The sequence below is a fragment of the Dendrobates tinctorius genome, unplaced genomic scaffold (assembly GCF_039654945.1).
Source record: "Dendrobates tinctorius isolate UK_male_01 unplaced genomic scaffold, ASM3965494v1 ptg000082l, whole genome shotgun sequence".
In the NCBI taxonomy this organism is placed as follows: Eukaryota; Metazoa; Chordata; class Amphibia; order Anura; family Dendrobatidae; genus Dendrobates; species Dendrobates tinctorius.
In genome coordinates, this window is record NW_027361750.1 from 16,509,903 (window position 1) to 16,522,547 (window position 12,645).

The 12,645-nt window shown below is 42.5% G+C and overlaps 1 protein-coding gene across 2 annotated transcripts in view; it reads right to left on the reverse strand.

Annotated features, from left to right (window-relative positions):
* The window catches only part of CLVS1 (clavesin 1), a 109,770-nt gene that overhangs the window by 67,752 nt on the left and 29,373 nt on the right, over positions 1 to 12,645 (reverse strand). For both annotated transcript variants that reach the window (XM_073583945.1, XM_073583946.1), the window contains exon 2: positions 8,971 to 9,539. In XM_073583945.1, coding sequence (XP_073440046.1) covers positions 8,971 to 9,359 — 389 coding nt within the window. In that variant the 5' untranslated portion in view covers positions 9,360 to 9,539. The remainder of the gene's footprint in view (positions 1 to 8,970; positions 9,540 to 12,645) is intronic.

Sequence of the window (12,645 nt, forward strand, 5' to 3'; positions counted from 1 at the left end):
CTTATGCGCCAGAGTTCTTGCATCTGAATGCATCTTTCCAGAACTGTCTAAAAGTCTTGTCAGAGCAAATCTCCGCAGGCTATCAGCAGATCAACTCCAGCATTCTGGAGGTGAAGACACTTCTGCAAACCATGCATTCAGAAGCAAGATCTTCGCCAAACCACACCTTTTTCAGGTCTGTTGTGGAGCGCATGGAAACGCTCTCTCCTGCCCAGCAGATGCATGTAATGCATTCATGCCACGCTGCTCTCCAGCAAGTTTCCTCCCAACCTCCTCCTCCTCCCACCACAGTAGTTCCTCCACCTGCACCCCCTCCAGCCACTTTCCATCCTCCCCCTCCTATTACATCTACACCCCCTCCAGCCACTTTCCATCCTCCCCCTCCTATTACATCTACACCCCCTCCAGCCACTTTCCATCCTCCCCCTCCTATTACATCTACACCCCCTCCAGCCACTTTCCATCCTCCCCCTCCTATTACATACCATCCACCTCCAGCCACTTTCCATCCTCCCCCTCCTATTACATACCATCCACCTCCCCAGCACCATCCACCTCCCCAGCACCATCCACCTCCCCAGCACCATCCACCTCCCCAGCACCAGCAACCTCCCCAGCACCAGCAACCTCACCAGTACCAGCAACCTCCACAGTACCTGCAAACTCCCCAGTACCAGCAACCTCCCCAGTACCAGACATCTCCCCACTTCCAGCAACCTGCCCCGTACCAGACATCTCCCCACTTCCAGCAACCTGCCCCGTACCAGACATCTCCCCACTTCCAGCAACCTGCCCCGTACCAGACATCTCCCCACTTCCAGCAACCTGCCCCGTACCAGACATCTCCCCACTTCCAGCAACCTGCCCCGTACCAAACTCCTTCCCCATACAACTTGCCATCAACATCATCTGCTCCTACAGTCCCTGCCCAACCCTCCACTCCACCACACACCACCTCTTCTGCTTCCCACATGTCCACCCATTCTGTAGTTTTTTCCACACCTTCACCTCTAACTGTTCCTTCCCCACCACGATCCCAGTCCTCTCTCCACACTCCCAGTGTCGAAGTGTCCCGCAGCCCCTACAGCAGTATTTCCACCACACACTACACCGAATTATAATGTGTGTATTTAAATAAAAATGACCAGTTTTATGGTTTCAGTTTTATAGTTTCAAATTTTTATTAAACATGTTTATTAAAATTTTAAAAAAGTTTACTAAAAAAACCATTTTTCAATAAAAGTTAAATTATTTTACACTGGTTGTCTGTCATTTCTTTCTGCGGCGAAAAAGGTTAAATACAGGGTATTTAAAAGGTGAAATGGTATTCAAAACTAGGTATATAACTGTGGGTAAATTTTAGCTTTTTGCCACAGTTGTGTTCCTGGTTGTGTTTGAAGCAAAGTATTTCACCTAAAAAGTTGTGTTTATTGTTGGTGATTTCCTAACAATGTACACAACTTTTGTTAAAAGGTGAAATACTTTGCATAAAACACAACCAGGTACACACCTGTGGCCTAAAGCTAAAAATAGAGACCATGACAAGATAGCCAACTTTGGTTGGCAAAGGTATATACTGTTGGTACAGAAGGTACACAAGTTTGGTTAGGGCACAAATCTTTCACACTCTGTCATCCTGCCAGTGTACTCTGCCTTGAGGTGACATAAAGTATAGTGCAAAATTGTCCCTCATTACTGAAACCGTCACAGAACTTCTAGTGGTAATGTCATGGTAATCTTGCAAGGTGGTTTCTTCAGAGGTGTCCTCAATGGAAATGGGTTCCTTGCAGATAACAAAATTGTGGAGTACCACGCACGCTTTGATCACCTCGTCCACAGTTTCTGTCTTGAGGTTGATCGCAGTCAATAGGACCCGCCATTTGGCTGTCAGAATACCAAAGGTACATTCAACCATTCTTCTTGCTCTTGTGAGGCGGTAATTAAAAATGTGTTTTGGTCTTGTCAATCCTCTGCTAGAGTACGGTTTCAAAAGGTGTTCTGACAGCTGGAAGGCTTCATCCCCTACACAGACAAATGGCATAGGTGGACCAGATGTTTGCGGCAGCGGTCTAGGTGGTGGGAACTGGAAGGTGTTTCCATACAGTTTACGCCCCATGGCAGACAGTTTGAAAACTTGAGAGTCATTGGAGCGGCCATAGGCCCCAATATCAACCGCAATAAATTTGTATTCCGCGTCAGCGATGGCCATGAGGACAATTGAAAAATATTTCTTGTAATTGAAATATTCCGATCCCGATCCAGCTGGCTTTACAATGCGGATATGTTTCCCGTCCACAGCGCCCAAGCAGTTTGGAAACTGACATATCTGTTGAAACTTGTCAGCAATTTCAATCCACCTCTCTGTTGTGGGCTCTGGTAAAAACTCTTCAGCTAAGGAGTCCCACAGTGCACGGCATGTGTACTTCACAATTCCAGATATGGTGGAAATCCCGAGTCTGTACTGGAAATGCAGTGACGAAAGGGATTCTCCAGTTGCAAGAAATCTGTGGGGAATTAACAAACAATAAATTAGTTTTAAATCACAGCATTACATACCAAAACTGACCTATAACACTTGGAGATACAAATTACCACCAACAAGATTGCAGTGAAAGTGTGCTCTGATGCGATCATATCCAATAAATGTGGCTTACCTTAAAGTCACCATCAGACGCTCTGCGGGTGAAACTGAGAAGCGGCAATAGGTGTCCGCTTTTCTTATGAGGTGTGCAATGCGCTCCACCAAGTAATCAAAATTCTCCATTTTCATCCTAACATATCCAAAAAATTTATCCGGGTTTCGTCGAAGGTCCATGCATAGTGTAGAATAGACCCCACGCGTCATTCTCTTGGCTGTGATGGGGTGGATCCACAAACGTCGTCTACGATGCCTGATGCGCTGCTGTCTCGCTCTCTCCTTCTCCAGAACAATCACCCTCAAACGATTTGCCTCCGCTGTAAAATCCGCCAAATTCTTCAAAATATTTCCAATGACAACATCCATCTTCGCCAGTACTTGCTCTTCTCTCCAACCTGCACTTTCTCCTCTACAACCTGTCAAAGAAGGGCTGTAGGAACATGCTATATATAGTCTTCCAGTAGCCAATCCCGTTCGGAAGGCCACAAGGGTCAATTTTAAAAACCGGATCCGGCGTAATCCGTCGAAAAACGGATAGAAAAACGGATGAACCGGATGAGACGGATCCGGTTTTGTCTGTCAAGAAAAAGACGGATCCGGCAGAAAACCGGATCCGTCACATCAGGTTTTACTAAACATTTGCCGGATCCGGCGTTCCGGCACTACGCCGGATCGCGCCTGATGCCGAAAACCTGATGTGTGAAAGTAGCCTAAGGAATAACTTTGTTGAATCATATATTCAGTTGATCGAGAGAGATATTACACAATTGAAGGGAGAGTTTCGGGGTCAACATAGGGGGAATCTTACATACTCTGAAAAACAGGCATTGGATAATCTTTCAAAAAATACTGCTATTACGATAAAAGCTGCAGATAAAGGTGGTGCGGTAGTTGTTATGGATACAGACAAATATAAGATGGAGATTCTTGGCCAACTTTCCGATACTGCGGTTTATGTTAGATTGACTGGTGACCCCACCCCCTGTTTCTTGAATGAATTGCGGCTCTTGGTAGATGAGTCCTTGCTTAATGGACTCATTGATCAGAAGCTATCCGAATATTTGGTGGTGGATGCTCCCCAGACACCAATATTATACACGTTACCGAAAATACATAAAAGTTTGGAGAATCCACCTGGGCGTCCCATAGTATCTGGGAGGGGGTCATTATGTAGTAAGGTTTTGATTTTTCTTGACAAAGAATTGCGACGTTTTGCTACCTCAGCACTCTTATATTGTAGACACAAATGATTTTTTGCAGAAAATTAGTGACGTTAAAGTTACTCCTCATATGATGCTTGCATCCTTTGATGTGGTTTCTCTATATACGTCCATTGAGCATGATAAGGGTTTGGAGGCCGTCGATGTGGTGCTGACAGGCTCGGACATGGCACCAGAGTGTGCACAACTGGTCCTAGCACTGTTAGGTTTCATCCTCAGGAGGAATTTTTTTCTCTTTGGGGATGATTATTACCTACAGTTGCGGGGTACCGCCATGGGGTCCAATGTGGCCCCAACCTATGCTAACATCTATATGGCGGTATTCGAGGACCGGTATGTGTACAATTCCACCTACTGGTGCCATGTCCGGGCCTGGTGGCGCTACATCGACGATATCTTCTGTATTTGGAATGGTAGTCTGGGGGATCTTCTTGATTTTCAAAATGAATTGGACAATGTATTCTCTGAGCTGAAGTTTACATTGACCCACTCTTATGATCAGGTCCAATTTTTGGACATGCTGGTCTATAAGAAAGATGAGTCTCTGTATACCAATCTTTTTGTAAAAGAGACAGGTAGGAATAGTCTTTTGGTGTATGATAGTAATTACCCAAGACGGATGGTGGAGTCACTTCCATGGAGTCAGATGTTACGTGTACGGAGGATTGTCAAAGAGGATGATAAGATGGATCTAAGAGTGGAACAGATGTGTACAAAATTTGTCAATAGGGGTTACCTGATGGATCGAGTTAATTCTTATAGAGTTAAGGCTCAAAATATATCGGTGGAAGATTCTAGCCGTAAGCGAATTAAAGGGCCTATGAGACGTGTTCCTTTTGTCTCAACATATTGCCCAGTTAGTGGCAGGATTGGAGGTATCCTGAACAAACATTGGAGCCTCTTACAAAAGGGTCTGCCTCAGATATCAGAATTTGTGGACAGGCCATTGCTTTCATATAGACGTGGACACAATCTTAAAGATAGATTGGTAAGGTCAGATATTGGTTCATCAAAAGTCAACGTACAAAGGACAATATGTCCTCCTAAGATGGGCAATTTCCCATGTTTGGGATGTGCCTGCTGTGGCAATATGTTAAAAGGTGATAGTTTCAATCATCCTCGAACCGGAAAAAAGTTTTCTATTAAAGAGAGGTATACGTGTTCGTCAAGTTTTGTGATTTACTTGATTTTGTGCCCATGTGGGCTTATGTATATAGGAGAGACCACCATGGAGATTAGGGCCCGCATTAGTAAGCATAAGAGTACAATTAGGACTAAACTTGTGGAGTTGCCGATTCCGAAGCATTTTTTAGAGTGTAGACATTCAGTGAACCAGTTACGATTTAGAGTGATAGATGGGGTTCCTGTATTGAGACGTGGGGGTGATAGGGTTAAGATGTTGAAGAAAAAGGAGTTGAGATGGATATCGATTCTTGATACGTTGCAACCAAGGGGTTTGAACTTGGATTACAATCTACATACTTGTGTCACCTAATCCCTCACCTTGCGCCATTATTCTTTGTTGTGGGTATATACTTATCTATGTGGCCTTTATGGTCTTTTAATTAAATGCTTTTTTATTTTTAGTGTTTATAGGTGATACATTTGGATGGAGTGGAGGACACGGGGACTGAACAGTCCTGAATTACGAAGAGGATGTTGTCCTTTGTGAATTTTTGTCATTATTTCTTGCCTGCCATTCCCCGTGCCCTCTTTTCCTTTTTTGTTTTTCGTTTTTTCTTTTCTGCAATTATCCCAGTTTTGCTCCTTATATAATGTGCAACGTATGCGAATTTCGTAAAGTATGGAACATTATTAAAGTTACTATGGATATGGTTCCTTGATTTCAAATGTCTCTTATGTGCTGCATTGTTTGGGAGCATTTTGGCCTATCTGTGTGGACTCATTTATTCAAGTGTGGTATTACACTTGTTTTCGTTAATCAGCACATGCGCGGGTTTGTGAGGGAGTGCGGTATGTGATTGCGTGCTCTGGGGCTCTGCGCGTGCGCGGTCCTCCCCGGTGGGCGGTTCGTGTGGCTGATCCCTTGCATAGCACCGCGCATGCGCGGTGCTCTGTGACGGAGACGTCACGTGACCGGACCTGCGGGGATGGGTGGCGCGCGCGCCGTGACCTGGTGGTGCGCGTCGTTAGACTGCGCTCCTGATACAACCTGGCTCTGGCTGATGTTGTCATATGGGGAGAGGGAACTCTGCCGATATAGGGATTTGTGAGTCCTCATATGATTGGTCCATTGGGGTTGGCGCCACTATTATGTGATCAGGGATTGGCGGTTTATATATGGATATGTATTACTGCAATTGATTGGTGCGTTATTTCTATGGATACCTTTCATGCATCACGATCATTGGTGGGCTGATTTGGGGATTGTTGTTTATATATGAAATGCTTTTGCAATATTTCTAATATGTATATGACCATTATTGTTAACGACTAGATAAACTGTGCTATTGAACATATATGTATCTGATGGATGTATTTATATGTATTTTATGTATGGATTTTCTGTGATGGGTGTTACCTGCAGAGTCCTGCAGTGCGCAGGCACCGCGAGAGGTCCGGCGCCTGCACACTGCAGTATTCTGCTCTGCCCTCAACAGGGCAGAGCAGGGCGCCTGCACCGGAGCCACGGCAGGCAGCAAAGAAGAGGACATCATCGTTAGAAGATGGAGGTGCCGGACAACAACACCCATCGGACCAAGACCGGACTGCCCCCCGGTGTGACACCCATCGGACCGGACCGAGCACTGGGGTGAGTATAATCTAACTCTTTTTTCTTCTCTTTCAGGTTACATCAGGGGCTTATCTACAGCATTACAGAATGCTGTAGATAAGCCCCTGATGTTGGTGCCGGCAGCTCATAGTCGAAAAATGGGGTGACAGATTCCCTTTAAGTCACTTTTGAAATCTAGAGCAAAACCAAAACATAAAAAGGAAAGAGAAATGTACAGGAATTGTTCTTTAGTGAATGTATTTTAGAAATTAAAATACTTTTGAACAAAAAAATCAGTGACTGTAATATAAGGAAGAAACTTATAGTTCAGGACCGCAAAGTCAGCCTGCAGCTTTTTCACAGAGAACACAGGAGCTCTTGTCCAAGTAAGCACTCTTGTGTATGAGAGATTCAGCTTATGTAAGGAAATGGAAATGCTGCCCACACCCACCTTGAAGATAAAATGTAGTTGCGTAGTGGACTGCACTGTTTAAATGTGATTTTGTTTGGTTAGTAATTTGCTTACACTTAGTTGGGTACAGACAGAGTTAATAATTGGGACTAACCCAAACTGGGAGGGGCTATGTGGAAAGACAGAAGAAGACTTCCTGGTAGCAAGTCAGATAGGGCTTAGGAACAGGTATTGTAAGACCTAAAGTCTGACAGCAGACTGACATGCAACAGTGTTTTGTGTGCGAAGAGATAGGACTACTTTACATCAGAAAATACATCCTGAGGACTGAGGAAACGTAACAAGAAATTTTACAGATTGGAACACAGGATAAAGAGGCCATTCAAAGGGTACAGAACTTTGCCCAGGGGAAGTAGAAGGCATACTTGTAGAGAATTGGAAGCAGAGAAGGAGTTGTATTAGCAGGGCGCTAGTGAGCAGTTGTCTGCATTGAAAGGAAGCTCAATTGTCTGTATGGAAAGGAAGATATAGTCACTATATTAGGAATTCTCCTAAGGAGAGCGGTGGACTTTCAAGGTTCTAGTGAGTAGTACTGACGTATCTCGAACAGTGTGGTGCTCGTTAGACAGTTGGGAACTGAGAGTAGCTGTGCGCAGCAGTAACATTACATCCCGACCCGAGCAGCCCGCTCAGTGGAAGATGAAACCTCCCATAATTGTTTACTGAATTGTCATGAGGTGCAAGAGTATGAAGTGTCATTAAAGGACCAATCCAGCATTTTTTTCTATTGCACTGCTGGCCCTTTTCTCATACCCACCTGCCATTGCTTTTATCCTCTTCCAGCATCGCTTCCGTCGGTCTCCGAAGGTCACTTTTCAATACATCTCTATGGGAGCCTCGTTCTGGGTCTAATAGAATTGTATTGAACTCTTGTGATGTAAGTTCTTACCTCCGGCCAGTCAGAAGTTATGGGCACGAGATGGCGCCGCAGGACTGGAGCAGTGTCGGTAAAAGGTGAGCCACTGGAAGGTGAGTATAAGAATGGCTGCAGGGGCTTCCACTTAAAGTGCCACCACAACACTGAAAAAACAACAACGCTGGACTAGTGTTTTAAATGAACTGCCCATGTCTGCTTAATGCAAGAGAAATGTTTATGAAGTATTGTGCCTATTATCGGAAGAGTATATAGTTCTTATCACGTTTATGTTCTGTAAAAATAAATTTATTGTTGGACCTTGGTCTCCCTCACTAACATCTGGTCCTGGCCTTCAAAGTACAATGGCACCATGTGGTCTGCAGAGGCATACAGCTCAGGCAATAAGAAGAGCGCACACCTATCCAGGACCCACATTTTCATGTAGTGTTCCGGGGTGTGAAACACGGGAACATCAACCACGGCTACCACCCCACGCCACGTTACACTGAGTTGGCTGTCAGCCTATTGATTGACTGAAGGATCATTCAGTCAATGGATATCTAGTGTGTAAGACCAGCTTTACTGTAGCCATGAAATCTCAACTGTAGCTTACATAAATAGATTGGTTATTCCAGGTCTATTACTTCTGTATCTGGAGATGAGTGGGCTGGTGATGTCAAAACTACTGATACCTACTGATTGTTCTTGTATTCTGGTAGGTAACAGTAGACTTAATGGCACTAGCCCTACACACTTTCAAATACGGAAGTGAGTAGAGCAAATATAACCCTTTAAGGCCAACTGTGATACATGGTAACATGTAGGTAACATTACAGATGTATAAATATCCTTTATAATACTCTTTAGAATATTAGTTTACGTTCTTGTTTAAAACAGATGAATTTGAAGGTGACACATTATTGTAGTATATTACCCATGAAAACATTATATATACTGGTACTGATAATGAAATATTTGATCTAACGCAGACAAAATTCAGGCCATTCAATATAACAATCAGTAGAAGGACTAAATGCTATCTACATTTACCTACTCTGGTCCCAGTTGGCTGCAAAAAGTAGAAGAATCTTCCTCCCATAGTGATCACGACTGTCCAGGACACCAGGAAATCCATCCATGAGAGCACGCTTAACCCCAGGGTCATCTGCTTTAAGATTTTTAAACATGTCCAAATTAAGTTGACGATACTGGAAATACTGGGCGAGAAGTCGGAAGGCTTCCATCTGGTTGAACTTTCTTGCTCTTAGAAACCTTAGTATGAAGGCATCATCTGTCCTTAGGAAGCCAATATCTGGTCTAGTGATGATCATGTCTCTGACTTGTTGGATATCCTGATGTAAAGTGTCTGGATTTTCATTCAGTTCCAAACGGGCTTTCTCTATTGTCTCCAGACTTAGTCCTACTTGTAAGTGGGTCATATTTATAACTTGTAGATATGCTAAACCTTAATTTCTCCTTAATTATTCTCAAAAATGATCATGCCTTCCACCAAGTCTGAACATAAAATCCTCCGAAATTAAATGTCACACAAATCCAGGATCAAGAGAAAATGGAAGGGAGAAATGATGGTGGTATATCCAGAAATAAAGTCGTTATATCTGCAAACATAAAAATCACAATGTCTTAGTTATCAATTGTTTAGTAAAATACCGTAAGTTCTACCATATACAATATCGCTCGGTCAAAACTATCATTTTATTCCCTTTAATTTCAAATGTAATTAACTTCTGTTGAATTGTGAGAAAATAACAGCAAATTCAATAATTCTCTGTGTAAAAGTCATAGGCAGTTGGGATTAGTTGGCATTAACAAATGACTTTTTTTGCTATAGAGAATCATTGAGTAAGCTGGCTGTATAAAACCTGATAAAATGCCTAGAGGACATTTTTGCTGTTTAAATGCCTAGAGGAAATCAACTCTCATGTGCCTGAAAAGATGCGGGCTCATCGCCGGAGCCCTCATTAAAGGGGGAGACAAGACATATGACGTATATATACATCATATGTCGCGAAGTGGTTAAGATTGCAAAGTATAGGAGAAGCTTGGTAATTTATCTATTCATCTGTGAAAACCACTGACGACACACACCGATGGTAAAAACGGACATGTGGATGAAACGCTAATCCAAAACACTGACAACAGTACCCATACTATTTTTTCATGTATGTGTTTAAATACGTACATGTGAATGAGGCCTTACAGAGCATTTGCCTCTCGTCACAGCAAAGGACAAGAACTAGCTGGCAGAATGAGAAGCTTCTAACAGTACATCTAAGGGGTAAAATGTCTCCTTGTGGATAGTACTAAGCTCTTGTGAGGAGACTTATAAGGTGAGCAATGCTCCTCTTTACAAGGAGAAACTTTACCCCTTAGATCCCTAATTTAAAAACTTCAGATTAATTACCTTTAGACTTCCCTATGGTCTTAAAAGGTATGCAACAATTTCAAGAATTCCAACTAGGAAAACATTATGGTCCGATGTGAGTCCCGGTAATGACGTATCTTATCTATATGACTCATACACGAAAAACTGACGTGAATGCAGATATACACAAATTATCACCCAAAGAGAAGAAGCCAGAAGGTCTTCTCTACTTACTTGATTAATGTTAAATAGGGCTCACAATATGTGAGTTGACGTACCGTGGTACCTGGTACCTTGGTGACATACCCACGCTACAATATTTTGAATTAAAATGCACCCACTTGTGCAACTCTGATTGAGGTCGCCTGTGCCGAAGAAAAGGTCTCTTAAATTTTTAAAGAGGTATCAAAAATGAATGAATGTTGGAGACTATAAGCACATTGCTGGAGTGTAACTAATAAGAGCACTGCTGGAGTGGAAAAAAAGTGTTGCCTATTATCTATAATGTTATGGAAAAGTAATACATGACAGAGATTATTGAATTGGCTGTCAAGTGTCCATAGTACATTTAATAATACATTATCATCCACTTTACACATTGTTCTGCAGATAAACATGCCATGCTGGCAGTACAGCCTGGCACACTGTCATCTACAGTAGCATGTAGAAGTTTGGGCACCCCTGTTCAAAATTACTTTTATTATGAACTGTTAAGCAAGTCGAAGATGAAATGATCTCTCAAAGACCTAATGGTAAAGATTACACATCACCTTTGTTGGTACCCCTCGTTTAATGACAGAAAAACCCACAATGGTCACAGAAATAACCTGAATCTGACAAAAGTAATAATAAATAAAAAAATCTATGAAAATGAACAAATGAAATTCAGACATTGCTTTTCAACCATGCTTCCACAGAAGTTTAAAAAAAATAAAACTCATGAAATAGGCCTGGACAGATATGTTGGTACCCCTGAAAATAATGTGTGACAAATAGGACATGATATATCAAGGTGTGTCCGCTGATTAGCATCACAGGAGTCTACAATCTTGGAATCAGTGAGTGGGCCTGTATATAGGGCTACAGATACTCACTGTGCTGTTTGGTCACACGATGTGTATCACACTCAACATGGACCAGAGGAAGCGAAGGAAAGAGTTGTCTCAGGAGATTAGAAAGAAAATTATAGACAAACATGCTAAAGGTAAAAGTTATAAGACCATCTCCAAGCAGCTTGATGTTCCTGTGACTAGAGTTGCATATATTATTCAAAAATTTAAGATCCATGGGACTGAAGCCAACCTCCCTGGACGTGGCCGCAGGAGGAAAATTGATGACAAATCAAAGAGATGGATAATACGAATGGTAACAAAAGAGCCCAGAAAAACTGCTAAACAGATTAAAGGTGAACTTCAAGCTCAAGGAACATCCATGTCAGATCGCAACATCCGTCGTTGTATGAGCCAAAGTGAACTTCATGGGATACGACCAAGGAGGACACCATTGTTTAAAAAAAATCATAAAAAAGCCACACTGAAATTTGCCAAACTACATGTTAACAAGCCACAAAGCTTCTGTGAGAATACCCTATGAACAGATAAGATAAAAATGGAACTTTTTGGCAAGGCACATCAGCTCTATGTTCACAGACGGAAAAATGAAGCATATCAAGAAAAGAACACTGTCCCTACTGTGAAACATGGAGGAGGCTCTGTTATGTTCTGGGTCTGCTTTGCTGCATCTGGCACAGGGTGTCCAGAATCTGTGCAGGGTACAATGAAATCTCAGAACTATCAAGGGATTCTAGCAAGAAATGTGCTGCCCAGTGTCAGAAAGCTTGGCCTCAGTCACAGGTCATGGGTCTAGCAACAGGATAATGACCCAAAACACACAGCTAAAAACACCCAAGAATGGCTAAGAGGAAAACATTGGACTATTCTGAAGTGGCCTTCTATGAGTCCTGACTTAAATTCTATTGAGCATCTTTGGAAAGAGCTGAAACATGCCATCTGGAAAAGGCAACCTTCAAACAACTGGAGCAGTTTGAGATTGAGGAGTGGGCCAAAATACCTGTAGAGAGGTGCAGAAGTCTCATTGACAGATACAGGAATCATTTGATGCAGTGATTGCCTCAAAAGGCTGTGCAACACAATATTAAGTTAAGGGTACCATCATTTCTGTCCAGGCCTATTTCATGAGTTTTATTTTATTTTTTTAAATTCTGTGGAAGCATGGCTGAAAAGCAATGTCTGACTTTCATTTGTTCATGTTCATAGATTTTTTATTTATTATTACTTTTGTCAGATTCAGGTTATTTCTGTCACCATTGTGACTTTTTC